The sequence below is a fragment of the Vidua chalybeata genome, chromosome 5 (genome assembly GCF_026979565.1).
Source record: "Vidua chalybeata isolate OUT-0048 chromosome 5, bVidCha1 merged haplotype, whole genome shotgun sequence".
Classification (NCBI taxonomy): Eukaryota; Metazoa; Chordata; class Aves; order Passeriformes; family Viduidae; genus Vidua; species Vidua chalybeata.
In genome coordinates, this window is record NC_071534.1 from 39588319 (window position 1) to 39603000 (window position 14682).

A 14682-nucleotide genomic window follows, 5' to 3' on the forward strand; every position below is an offset into this window, starting at 1 on the left:
TGAGACTATCAGAAATTAGGCATATTAAAGTTGATCACTATATTCCAGGATGATGGAGCTGTCCTGTGTGCCTGAAACCTTTCCCTGAGGTTGCTCTTCTTCTTCTTCTGACAGATTAAGAAATTTATCCTAAGCATTTGGGAAACAAGGAGGGGAAATTGTTCAGAAAAGAGCATGTACCTTGGAGGATTTTTGAAGGGTTTTTGCCTTCACAAAATCTCAAGAGGAAGATGGTAATATCCTTTTTTGAAAAGGAAGAAAAGACTGACTGGTGAATTACATGGCCATAAATCTATCTTCAATACACAGAAAGCTTTTCAAACAAAATACTAAACAATCCATAAACAGGCAATGAAAATTAGAAAGCAGTAAGCCACCATGATGGGCTTGTCAAAATCTAACCCCATAACTAACATACTTTCCTTTATTCCTTGTACTCTACAGGCAGAAAGAAAACAGCAAATCAAACAGACATCAAATGTAAAATACTTTTAGACAAAGCAAACTTGAAAAGCACTTTTCTTTTGGATCAAGGTATATCACAGGTGCAGAGCTGCTTGAATAAACAAACTCATTCAGCACTTCTCCTACTGACCAGGGCCAAAACCCAGCAAGTAGTCCTACTAAAACTGCATAGACACCAACCTGCAAGGAGTGTGAAACACCCTGAAGAGCTGAGCAGAACTCAAGATGGTCTTAACAGATTGGAGAAATGGTCAAAAACCAGCAAGATAACATTCAATACAGTCAAGTACAAAGAATCACATTTGGACTTTAAAAGAAATCTTCAAATGCACAAAATGATCAAAAGTAAGAATGCCAGACTAGCAGCAATACAGCAGAAAAGGATGTCAAGGTTACAGTGACAATAAATTGATCCAACAGTGTGAAACTATAAAAAAAAAAAAAAAGAGGCAGATAACGATCTGGAGTTTATTAAAAAAGAGAAACATAATACATAACAGGAGGGACTGGGAAGGAAGTCTGGTCTGCTCAGTAGCAGTGAGGTATCAGTTGGAATATGCTTCTGGTTTGAGGTGTAGGGCAGAGACAGTTGAGGAAAGCCCAGAGGAGAAGTAAAAAAAAAAAAGAGTGGTTCAGAAAGCCAAATGCCTGTAAAAATCTTTAAGCACTTGGCTTGTTTAGCCTACAAGAGTGATTGTGGAAATAGGATAATGCTCTGAAAATCTTTCTCTCATCTTAAATAGCATTACATCACTCAGCTATTACACTGTCTTTATTACTGCCACAGTTATTACTTGACTGTCATTAGAGCAAAATGTACTGGTCTGTAATTCGTATGTAGCTGAGCAACAAAAAGGGCTTGTTTTTCCCAGACAGCTACTGTATTTCACATTTTAAGACTTCACGAGAAGAGCCTAGAGTCTTACAAAATATCTATTGTAAACCTTCCCAGCATGGTTCAACAACTGCTAGAATAAATTGGTACAAACCAGCACCTCTCTCAAGTTCAGAGGCGAGTAGCAAAGCTGCCTTGTGTTTTTGGATGAGGGATACCAGGTAGCAGTTTAGATACCAGGAGCATATGGTGGGTCCTTTCCCAAGTAAGCCACTAATTTGCTACAAGATCTTGTCCCTTTTGTGAGCTTGCCTTTAAGTAAAAGCAGGAGTACACAGTCGAGCATAGACAATTTGGTTTCTTTCATGAAAAGAGATGTCAAGAGATGTGCTGTCTGCACAGTGTATTTTTCCACCATGTACACATAAGATCTGATGCAGCACTGATTTTAATTCTGAGACACTGATGAAGCACTGATTTTAATTCTAGGTCCTAGAAGTTGTTAAAATCACCTACACTCTCTGTGCAGGCATCTGGAACAGCCTCGCCTGCAGATTTCCCTGAGAATCATGCACTGGGGAATGGAGGGGAACAAGAACAGGGCAATCCCTCAGCCAGAAGGAACATTCTGTGGTCTATTTCCTTTTGGCAACAATTGGCATGGATCACTTCCCCAGGAAACTGCTAAGGTTCCATGTGTTGAAATTTTTTTCTATTTTCATTGTGTGGTGAAAGTGAAAGTGGTGGCATTTGGCAGCTACATTCCATCAGCACTATTGTTATTCCCTGATGGTAGGGATTTGTTTTCCATCAGGTGAATCACAAAGGTGTTGTCCCCTTTTGGAAGGACACAGAGCTAAAGAGACCCGTGGGGAAATACTTCCAAATGCCATGCATGACATTACTCTTAAAATTTCTTGGATGAGGTGACACTTCCCAACAAAACAATGTGTTAGCACACTATGTACATTTTGCTAAGCTGCTGCCCACAGTTCAAAGAAATTATCAATCCTGATGTTCAGATGCTACTGAAAGGAAAAAGCAAGCTGGGGACCTCTGCAGAAGTCCTGTCCTTAGACTTTGTCTGTGCAACACTCAAAAGCTGAATCATGTTTAAATCCAAAACTTTCTGGAAATAAAGAAATACTTATGCTATTAATTATTTTACAAAACAATGCTAAACTATAATTTAAGTCTGTGAGGACAGCAAAACTGTTTTAGCACCTTATAAGTATAGTATTGTTCTTGCCTGTTTTGGGCTAGTATTGTTCAGTTCCTCAGATCTTAAAGTTCTTATTGTAAAAAGCCTCTTTATTCCCAGTTCCAGTTGCAAGATTTTGTGGTTTTCAGATAATGCTGAATTGAGGTTGCTAAATGAGAACCAGAAGGCTGGAGCTAAGCAGATAAATTATAATTTCCAATTACTTCACCATAAATGGGGTTCCCAAAGAATTCTTCTACCCTATATTCACACAAAAAATACAGATCAGCATCTTCATATACTAAAGACACAAAAATCCCTGTTAAAATACACAATGACATTCTTCAACTTCTGGTAGAAATTAATAATGCAATATGTGTTTCCTTCCTTTTCTTAAGTGGTTAGTTGAAAATTACTTTAAAAACACTGCTATTTGGTTATACATTCACAAAATGCCACAGAGAAGGACTTAAATCTTTGGTTTTGTGCTTTTATTTTAAAGCTAGTACATACTAATAGCTCACTGAGAACCAAAGATTCTTCTGAGGGAAATGAAGCCTCTGAAAAGATAACAATAAATCCTACCAAAGCAAGGTGAGTAAGGGAAGAGAAAGTTAGCCTGTAGCCACTTCTACTCTATCAGACACAAAAAAAAAAAAAAAAAAAAAAAAGCAGCTCCAAAAGCTCTCAGGCTTTTTGTTGTTCTGTTTAAAAGATCTCTGTTTTGTGTGGAGAAAATAACCTTGAAATAACTCCATGTATGGACATGATTTACTCCTGAGCAAGAAACACCCTACTTCTGTCTAGCCTTGTAGTTTGTTCCGAAATAAGCATACCAACTTCGGAGTTACTCAGGGAAAGATAAATCCACACCTGACTTTATTCAACAGTAATTCCTAACTACAATGTCATAAACACACCAGGAATTTGAGGGTCCATGTGGGGGTCTTCTGGCTAAGGAACCCTTAAACTAGAGCTAGACCCAGCTATAATTAGGCCAACATTTATCCGACTTTCCTGTCAGTTAAAGCCTCCATAGCTTAAGTTCATACATAGCCTGGGTGCTACCAAAACTGCAGCTTTTAATGAAAAAGAAAAATAATAAAAAGAGGAAAATAAGGTCATTTTCCCTACCTGTGACTAATATTATGCTGCATGTAGCTTAAGAGTTGCTCTGTAATGAGGACACACTCACTTGAATTATGCAGCTCAACAAAGCTATCTCCAAATTGGATGGCTTTACTGCATTGCTGGCTTGTAGCAATGCCAGTCAGATGCAGACAGGCAGACTTCTTAACCTTCTGTCTGAGAAGATTAAATCCTTAACAGTGTGTTTTCTTTCTCCCTACTGACTCTTATTACCCCATCTTTTAAAATAAGCAACAAAAGAACCGTTAACAATCCACCTGAAAGAGAAATTCTGTTTTCTAGCATTTCTAATGTAATAAATAGGCCGGATCTCCAATGATACAGAAACAAGTATCATCTTACAAAGCTGACAAAACATGAATAGGTAAACAAGATCCTCCCATACCTTCATAAATAACAGGGCAAAGGACCAAATACTTCCCTCATGTGCAAGCTGGCCCTTACCAAACAGTTGTAGGGAATTCTTACAGTATGTACAAACAAAAAATAAGAAATTCTTACAGTTTGCACTGACATAAACATCTGAATTAACTAACCCCTGTGAGAGCATGTGACTGCTACCACTTGGAAAAATGAGCAAGGTCATTCAGTGAAAAGACTTTATTTTTGTCTAGGATCAACTACTTTATATGGCTTTGCTACCAAATATAGAAACATTACCCCATCTACAAAGGCACTATTTTTAAAGATTGTGTTTTTGGAAGAAAAATAGAATTGTTTTTTCTCCCTAAAAGATCATTCCAAATGTGTAATATTAAGATCCAAGGTACATGAGATAAGAACTGATCAACCACATTCTGGACCAACCATATTCTATATAATGCTTAACTGCACTAATTTTACTGGTTTTAACTAAGCAATGCAGAACTTTATTTTTTAAAGAATCCTTTTTAAATCTCAGAATTCTAGGATTATTTAGTAACTCTGGTAAAGCTGCTAACCCTATTTAATTCCCTACATAAATTTTAAAAGACAGTTGAAAAATACTGTTCTAAAATAAGCCATGTCTAAAATGAGGCAGGAGATTCTTTTAGAAACTATGAGCAAACGTCTGATTAAGATGACAAGCCACATGGAAACTACTCCCAGAACCAACCAAATTTGGCAGACAAGGAACCATGACGAACTGCAAAGGCACGCAGCAACGTTACAAAAAGTTTGGAATCATCAGCAAATAAGACAGAAAGCACTTGTGTCTACTCATCAAGGGCAAGAACATAAGTAGGACGAATTCTAAGCATTAAATTCTGGATTCAGATGAGTGGCACTGTGACAAAGTGGGAGTGGAGATCGCAGCTCCATTTACAGGTGACTTGCCATAAGCAAGTCGTATCAGTAAGGCAAAGTATCTGGCTAGTGCGGATTTCTCATTCTGACTTCTATCTGTCCAGAGGGCACATCTTCAGAATGGTTTTAATAGCAACAACGGAGAAAGAGCTAAAAGCATGACATATATAAGGTAAAGCTCTATACTTTCCTAAATGCTGTGTTTAGGGTCAGAACACTTACAGAAACTACCTTACAGCATATATCACTAGCTAACAGTTGACTTTCAGCCTTATCTGTAGATAACTACTGTTAGATTTGGCATTTTTAATACACAGCTATGTTTAAGATCACTGTGCCTCCAGACAGTCTTTGAGCTAAGAGGGTAATGACTGAAAATTCAGCTCAAGCAGGAAAGACAGCATTTATAGCTAATTTGTCAAATATTACAGGAAGCTTAATTAAGTCTCATTTCTGTTTCCAGGAATATTACAATGCACAAGTACAGCTACATCAACTTGGGCAGGGGACCGTAAGATGTAAATGATACTTTATCTTTTGCATAGATTGTATCTGTCAAAAGAATAACACCAAACAAATCTAGTCAGTGAACACACTGAGCTTCCTCAGAAAAACACAAGCAAATTCTGAGCTCACTTGTGAAGTTTAAGCTCCTTTTTTGACCTAGCGATGCACTATTTACCGCGAGCTGGGGATCGCGGCTGAACTGAACTCATTACGCACTTGGTCAAGCGCTGCTTCCCCGAGCCAGCTATTCCGCTGTGCGCCCCGTTTGAGTCAGGAGCTGCCGCTACCGCGCAGGACACCCGGAGCCAGGGGCTGCGCCGCGCCAGAGTCCAGGCGCTGCGGCGGCCACGGGAACGGCACGGCCAGGATGCGGCCGGGATGCGGGGCCGACGAATGCTGTCAGGGGTTCGCTCCGTGACACGGGGACCGACCCGACCGACCCCCGGCCCCAGCCCCGCTCTCGGCCGCCAGCAGGACCCGCGGGGTCCCCCTCAGCACCGACCCGCTCCCCTCCGCTCCCGCCGCAGCCCTGGCAGGTGCGGCCCGGCCCGGCCCGGCCCCCCGCGCCGCCGGAGCCGCTCCTCCCCTCGCCCCCGCCGCAGCCCCCGGCCCGCCCTCCCCGCGGCACGGCAGCGGGGGTCGGTGTGGAGGCGGGGGGCCGGGCGCAGCTCCTACCTGCGGTGCCTACCTGCGGCTCCTGCGGCGGCCGCCAGCGCCAGGCAGAGCGCGGGGAGCAGCGGCGGCGGCGCAGCGCGCATGGGAGCGGCCCGAGGGAGCGAGCGAGCGGCCCCGGCCCCCCCGCCCCGCGGGAGCGCAGTGACGGGCCCGCCGCCCGGGGAGCATGACGGGAAATTCCTGGGCACCGGCGGCCAACGCCAAATATGAACATGGAGCCAGAGACTCCCGCCGCACGCCCGGCACGACCCGGCAGCGCGGGGAGGCGGCCGGGACCCTGCCCCATCCCGCCGCCGCGGCACGGCCGAAGTGCCCTGTCATAAAGGGTTAAAGGGTGCGCTTCGGGCAGCCCGACGAAGCGCCTCCTCGCTCCTTTAAAGAGACGTTCCTGCAGTTCCAAGAGCCCCGGCCGGAGCGCTCTGGCCGAGTGGAGCCAGCGCTGCCGTGACCCTCGGCTGCCTGCGCGGCGCCGGCCAGGAGCGGGGACAGCGCTGTCAGCTCCGCAGCGGCTCCGGCTCCTCACTTTATCACCAGCCCCGAAACTACGACAGCGCTCAATGCCCACCGTGCCTAGCTTCCAAAAAGGAGGGAACTGAACGACATCGAACTTCTTCCTCCTGCTGCTCTCCTTCCTCACGCGACACGTATATGTATGCGGGACAAATGAATGTAAATAATGGACTTACACAGCCTTCTTTGTTCCTCCTACCCCCCCAAACATTCAACCTGTCACTAGAACAATTCTCAAAAAAACTGTAAGATAATGACAGGAAAAAAAGCCAACTTCTTCTGTTACTCTATCAAAATCGCTTTGATGACTCTTTGTACCTCAAAATACCAGAAAGAGGCTGCCAGCACAAGGTTAAGGCTTTTCACCCCTGTCCTTAACAGGGGAGACAACAGAGCATGTCCACGACTTGGGAAGCAAGGTTAATGTCTCTGCACTCCCTGTGTACAAAATCAGGACAAAAGTCAAGCTGACAGTTAAATGAAACTCAGCTGTGTGTGCCAGCTCACGGCAGCACCTGTTCACATCCTAACAAATACTAAAAATTAGTTACATGGCTGTAACAAACCGATCTCTCCCTCCACCCCAGATAAGAAAAACATTTGAGTCAGAGACACTCAAATATCTAGAAGGTGAGACACATATAAAAACCCCTAATAAACCTTTAATTCGAGTTTGGTTTGGTTTTTTTTTGTTTTTTTACAGGATAGGGTGACAAGTTACAACAAACATCTGATTTTTCTCAAATGTTCAGGTATTATACATATTCCCCTGTCTTGCAGGAAGGGATATTGGTCAACTTAACAGTTTAAGGTAAAATAAGCTGCATAATAGTACATATTACAATTAAAATGTACAGTGTTTACAAGAAATATATATTAGAAGCAAGATAGATGCATTTGCATCGAGGCGACCTTTTAAAATGCCACAGCTATATTTACATTCACTCTTGCAACAGGTCACAAAATGGGGTCACTAAGGTCAGGTTAACAAATCACTATGATGCACATCAAATACAACAAAATTAGTTTATACACATATATATAATACATATACATGTATATTATACATATACATATATGTATATAATAAAACTCATCAAAAATCTACCAGACCTGGCACAATCTACTTACCCATCAAAAATATGTACTTGTCCTTGGTAAGTAGAATTCTGCATGGCTGATTATATATTATATATACTCATTCATTAGCATCTGAGACATAAAACTGAGGATTTAAAATTTTCCGGTTAACAAACTTTCCAATAATAAACATGGTGCCCACAAAAGCACAAAGGTAAGGCACAATAGGATTTCCTGTTGCAAAACAGTGTGCATCATGTTTACTTAACTGTAAGAAAAACGTGCATTATTTGTGCAAGTTCATGCTGCAGATCCATCATATCTACAAAGTAAAGTGAGTTTCCATAACATTTGTGGGACTGGTGTGCTTCCAGTCTCACCTCCCACAGGACGTTCAGCCGGATAACTAGGTAAAATGGTTGTAGGAGTGGGGATTAGTAAAGCCAGTAATCTTAGATTTGCAACTAAGCTTCTCAGCAACAATTTTGTACTTCTAGGTAAACATTAGTAAATTTACAAGCTTGGAATCACAAGATTTACTGTCAGCTGCACTAGTTTGTATGAGCCAAAATTGTTGCAAGGAAGGAATTTAAAAATTTTAACACATAAATGGATAATTAAAACATGTTATAATATACTGGGAATGTCATTTAATCCAATGGTATTTTGTCACAGCCCTGACACTTGTAATAATAAATACAGCTTTTCACAAAATATTTTTCCAGTATCTGCCAATTGCTTCTTTATTGCTCACAAATTTGAATTCATTACAATTGGTATCAGACCTTTCACACAAAATCAGTCAGGTATTTTATATAAAACCTATAAAAGATATTTAACCTGTATCCAACACTTTTAAGTATTTGGCCTCTTGTCATGGTACAGCCAAAACCATATAAAACAATAGGTTTTGAATAAAATAGGAAGCTTATTTGCTGCCTTGACGCAGACATCCTCACAGAACACAACCCTTTTTGCCACCACCAGCATTTACATTTATATACAAAACCCAGTACATCTGCAATCAGTTCATCTTCCCTCACATTAATATGCAACCACTAATGCCAAATTCATTTTCCCCATACCCCAGCTGCAGAAAAAGATTCTTATATAGCAACAAAAAACTAATATTGACTGAATTTTTTTTTTTAACTTATTCATCATCAGGAACTGTAGTCTGCTTGTTACAAAATACCCACAAGATTATTTCACAGGAAACTATGGAAATACAGGAAGTCTTCTTTTCTCCATGCTTTTGTATTATCAAAAACACTTCTTGGTGCAAAAATACGTTACCACATCTGCAAATGTATAATGAAATCGGTATTCCTCATGCAAAACTTAAATGCATCGGTTTACTATAGCCCCAGAAAACTTTTTTGGAACAACTTGTTTTCTCTTTTTTGTCAGCTCAGTATTACTGCCTCATTTGCTAAGTCCCTTTGGAAACAAGACTTCTGGAACGTTCAAACTTTTATTTAATTCTTTAAAGTATTACATACAAAAAGCACTAAAAAAGGAAGACAGCGGCCAAACAGGAACATTCCTGTTGCAAGTAACAGTCCTAGCAGTTGTAGAAAGTTTTCTCAGGAACTTCCCTGAGAATTAGTTGTGCCTGTGCGAAGACGCAGATGTGACATAGAGTTCATGTGTTTGTTTGATGGCTTCAGTGGAGTGTTACAAGTAAGAGCCTGGGGGAAACGATGATGATACCGATCTAGTCGCAGGTATTTTACTGTTACCAGCTTTCCTACAAGGCAAAGAAACAGAAAAAGAGAAACCTAGTTCAGTATTATTGCATTTTGCTTCACAATGTAAAACACAAATATGTCATTACATCAAAATTAGTTTACCTTTTTTTTTTTTTTTTTTACAGCTCAATACTTTAGATACAAAACATTTCACCATTTAAAAGAACTCCAACTGCACCCATAGGTAATTTCTACCCATGTTTTGTTATAAACTCCCATTCCTTACCATCAAACCAAGAGCCATGTAATGCCTTGAAAGCCTTTCCAGCATACTCCGGGGAGAGACACTTGACATATACACAGCCCTAAGGAAGAGAAAGAGGGATTTGGGATTTTTGCAAGTCCAGCTGAAAAGGATGAGCAAAGTATTAAGATGTTACTGGAAAGACACTCACCTCACGTGAATTTTTGTCTACGGCAATATGAACAATTCCATCATTATCACTGCACTTCTCCAAGATTGCCTCTTGAATTGCTAGATGCCAGTGATCACCTATTTCCCTAGGCAAACAATAGAAGATTGAAGGGATTATGTAATTTTTTTAAACATTCACAACATTCTCATACTTCCCTACTGAGTCTGGTTTCTCTGCAACTTTACATAATTTTCTGGTAAATGCCTGAGACAGATTATGTACTTTTCCTACTGAATACACTGTAAATTGGCTCCTATAGTCCACTTCTGAAAATTCAACCCTACAAATCAAAATGAATAACCTCTATTTGGGGGGTGGGGTGTTGTCCTAAAATGGGCTTATCCAAGTGGTGCTTAGACTGATAGTTAAAAAAACTTTTACTGCCTTGCACAGTAAATGTCTAGAACACACAAAGTCTGATACTGTGATGTGAGCATTCACAATGTACAAGTGAACAAGTTGGACAAGCTGTTCCCTTGATATGATTCCTCCCTGACTTTTGGCAGTAGAGAGATGATTATTCGCTATGCTAACATTAATAAAAACAAGTTAACCAGTATATTCCCAGATGATTCTCAAGTCAAGAAAAAAAGACCTGTTTCATGGGGCTGCTTCTAGTGTATTGCTGAAAGGAATTCAGTAATTATTTTTAGTGTACAGTTACTGTAAGAGCAGCTAAAACTAGTTTTGTTAAACATACCTTGCACCCACAGCAAACGTCAAAACAATACTTAACAATCTAATCACAGACTGGTACATCCCGTGTTTTAGGTGGATGAAAGTATTCATCCCTTTCAGGTCTGGAACAAGAACATAAGCCTCCTTCCTCTAATGACACAAGCAGATTAATAATACAGTTTGTCTTGCACTGAGGGCTTTGGACTTCTGTTTGTGTTTTCTTTAAGATAACTCCAAGGGTATGATAAAAACTATTTCCTTAAGCAACAATCCTCTGAAAGACAGCTCACAGAAGAAGAATGCACTAGGGAGCACAATATGGAATTGGATGAAGTATCCCACTATGAACGTAATCCAGCAGTCCAGTAATGGAACTAGGTCTACTTCCAAAAGAAAAGGTCTACAAAGTCAGTGTATTAGAAGCTGCAATGCTCAAAACAGCTGACTGGACATAAGCACTAAGGACAAGTGTCAAAACACAACTCCTAGTCTAAAAATGTAGAGGCTTTTTAATGCACCTGTTGGGCATGGACTGGGTCAGTATTGAAAAACACTGAAGCTTACAGCAAAGATATAGGCTAAAATGAGAGATTGTTCTGACAAAATAACATTTCAGTAATTAGTTCCATTAACAGCAGACATTTTGAACTAACATTCTGAAACAGAAAAGTAGCCAATACAACATACCAATAAATATTACAGTGAAGCTTCAGGAATGGACTTATTTCAGTACCACTCAGACTAACCAATACAGCTCACAAAAACTCCTTTGAAGGACAATAAGGATGTTGATATTACTTAAAATTCTCTGCAAATCTCATGTTTTAATCCTCCTACAGGAGGATCAATTTGCTTCAAGAAGAACCCCTGAAATTTCAGTCTTGCTCACCCTACTGCAACCTGAAAATTATTATAGAAGCCACAGAAGCTGGTGTCTTTGACCAGTCATTAAATCTTAAAGACATTGAGAAAAGGTTTTTGGAGTACTTCTCTATACTAGGGGTAACACGGTCTTCAGCTAAATGAACTAAGAGCTTTTCAGTTAATAAGGCAAGGAACTAACGTGGCTAGAAAAAAGGCTGAAGAAATACATCTAAACTTTGCAATCACTTGTGTCTGTACTCTGATATCCTCCTCTATTTCCTGTCCTAATCAATAGGTTGTATTATTGAGGTAGCATCTCACATGTACCCTGTAAGACATAGGATATGTATTTTTCCCTTGTATAATCACATTAAGGAATAAATTACTCCAGAGAAGTTATTGGAGTCCCTGTATCTCTTTACAGTGGACAAAGAGACTTCAAAGCTTAGACAGGATTATCTGGCATAACCTATGTGTTAGTTCCAAACTCCTACAATGATCTTGTCCAGAGCCAAAGGGGATATAACAAAATAGTGGAGCAGATGAAGATTTAAAAGACTACAAAAAAAAAAAAATTATTTCTCCTTAGCTCTTGGTACATGAAACAAGGCTTTTTACTTATTCATACATAGTACATACTTCCGAATTATGAGAATTACAAGAGCATTAGAAACCAGTATGCAGCACTAATTTGTTCCCACTGCAAAAATCCATTTGCTTCAAAATCAGGCAGTCACAGTGCCACAATGTAATAAGTGATTTAAATTCAACCTTTTAATTGCAAACTGTGCAAGCTTTGTAGCAGTCCAAACACTCCAGAATATTGAACAATACTTGAAAAACTTAAAATCTGTTGTCAGGCCACAAGTCTCCTCTGTCAGCTGATACAATTGAACGTTTAATTTAATTAATGGAGAAAGATCAGACATTGCTCCAAATAGTTTGACTATATGCCACATCCTTCAAGAAGTGAGCCAAAGACACAGAGCAATACAATGAAGGACAGAAGACAGACAGTTAAGATTTTTTTTGTTTTCTCATAGATGTTAAGAGAAACATTTTTTTAAGAACCTGTGTTTTTTAACATCTTCATGTCTCTTCTCTTCTTCCAAACCCCTCTCAGAGGTAAGAAATGATCTCCCATTCTTCCAAAAGAATGCAGAAATACACATAGATAACTGTTTTTACTTACATAACTGGATCAAACATATTGCGAATCTTAAGACAGGGTGTCAAGCTGTTCGGTGGCGAATTTCTTCTATCTAGATGAAATGCTAAAAAGAAAAATAAATTAAATACTAATTATTTACAGGCATAATACCATTTAAAGAAATGTAAACTTTATACATTAATACTTTTCTAGTTTTACTCAGAAGAAAGCTTATTTCATATTCAAGCAAATTAGTTTTGCACAGTCTTCTACCACACTGAAGAAAACATACTGTATTTAGCTGATTTTTTTATACTTAAAACTTCTACATTTAAGGCACTCTCTTATATCCAGGCCAAATGGAAGGAATTCAGGATATTTTTAAAAATACCATATACTTGAAAAGAAAGGACTTCCACTACGTCTCCATGAAAAGACACAACACTTGGAGTAAATTTTTGGAACTTGAAGTTAACCATACAGTTCTAACTGCCTGATGAAATTTTCATTTCTTCCACTTTAGGGGCAATTTGCTGCCCATCTGGCTAATAAATAAGGAGACCTTAAGGTGGATGTTGCATTACATTTGTAGTGCAGTAACATGTCAAGAATGCTCTACAAGGACAAAGCTTTTATAGCCCTAAATGATCACACGTGATCAGAAGCTTCTAAAAATCTGGAATGAGACATACCAGAGGATAAAACAGATATAAGAAGAAAAATGAAAATCAAAAATAACAGGGTAACTCAAAGCTGAACAGTGCCATGAAATACATTCTGAAATCCTAAAATAAATATTAACTTCTCTAAAGTTCACAAGTTCTACTTGTCAGAGTCACAAGAGAAGACTGTACCATGAGAAAAGGAATCAAGGAGCACTTCAGATTCAGATAAGGCAGCTCTTTGCCTTGAGATGGACCAACAAATCAGCAGTGGAAATGAAAGGGGATAGCCTAGTAAAACAGCTTTCACGGCTTGAAGGAAATTTTACTTTGAAGAATAAGATAAGTAGATCAAGAGTTTAAACATAAGATTAAAAATGTCAACAACAAAAAATGATGCTCCAAACTGCTGCTAATGCTTCTCCTTTGCAATTCTACTTTAGAAAAAAATTTTCTTGACATATTCAAGATGTTACATTCCAAGAGTCAGATGTGTCTGTTTTGGGCAGATGTTTGTGCTTCTTACTGCTGATCTTTTAAAATCTTGAAAGTACATCCAAAATACATGAACACTGCTTCTCTTCTGTTTGCAACCCAAACAAAAACCATGTCACACAGACAAAATTAAGTCATGTGGAAGACACTGCTTGTGAAAGACAAGAACTAACCAAGGAAAATTCACTGCCTGGAGATACTGCATAGAAAACCTACTTCTTATTCAAATTCCCAAGACAAATGAAATACAATTACCAACTAGAAATTAGAAAAGGTAGCCTCCAATTCTAATATCAAACCTACTGCAAGTTCCCCAAATAACTAGAAATGTTCTTATTAAGAATACACACACACACAGAGTGCAAGTCACCAACACCTGTAATAACTGTTTTTCTCTTGGGAACAGATTTCTAAATATGCTGGTGACACTGTATCTATCTCTAAGCTGCCTATAGTTTAAGGACAAGTCCTTTTTCAATAGCACATGGTTTTGTAAAGTTTTTTGCCCCTTATTAAAAATTATACATAGGGTATACAATAAAAACTTTACAGAACTAAGCAACATTGAAAAATACATGGACTTACCTTACTTATGGAGGTTGGCTCCAGCAGATCAAGGGTGGGGTGAAATGTCACCAGCATATTGTACACTAGGGCACCACACCATACTGGAGAAGGTGATCTGGGGTGGCCTAGTCATGGACCTGGACCTGAAAAGGTGTGGGGTTGAGGAAATTATGTGCTGATTGTTTATAATTAGGTTTATTCAGCACATGGTTTTAATCTAAGGATGGAGAACGGTGAGGTTATTTGAAGAGATCGTAGACCCAGAGGATCAACATTTCTGCAAGCTGTTTATGAACTAAAAAAAATCCGTACTGATATTTATGGAAGCAGCTAAACCATGAGCTATCCAAAGGAAACTAAATGGGGAATTCACCCTTTAGTGCAGTTACC

The 14682-nt window shown here is 39.5% G+C and overlaps 2 protein-coding genes across 4 annotated transcripts in view; both read right to left on the reverse strand.

Annotated features, from left to right (window-relative positions):
• Positions 1–6333, reverse strand: part of MSRB3 (methionine sulfoxide reductase B3) — a 108470-nt gene extending 102137 nt beyond the window's left edge. Inside the window, exon 1 of one of the 2 annotated variants that reach the window (XM_053943776.1) lies at positions 6133–6211. Coding sequence is in view for 1 of the 2 variants with exons in the window: in XM_053943775.1 (XP_053799750.1) it covers positions 6133–6333 (201 nt within the window). In the remaining variant the exon portion in view is untranslated. Of the gene's footprint in view, positions 1–6132 lie in introns of both variants that reach the window. The other variant, XM_053943775.1, reaches the window with a different exon arrangement.
• Positions 6334–7249: 916 nt separating this feature from the next.
• Positions 7250–14682, reverse strand: part of LEMD3 (LEM domain containing 3) — a 40670-nt gene continuing 33237 nt past the window's right edge. The window contains exons 10-13 of one of the 2 annotated variants that reach the window (XM_053943001.1): positions 12611–12692; positions 9856–9961; positions 9687–9765; positions 7250–9459 (exon numbers count right to left, since the gene is read on the reverse strand). In XM_053943001.1, the coding sequence (XP_053798976.1) occupies positions 9296–9459; positions 9687–9765; positions 9856–9961; positions 12611–12692 (431 nt within the window). In that variant the 3' untranslated portion in view covers positions 7250–9295. Of the gene's footprint in view, positions 9460–9686; positions 9766–9855; positions 9962–12610; positions 12693–14310; positions 14436–14682 lie in introns of those variants that run through there. The other variant, XR_008430963.1, reaches the window with a different exon arrangement.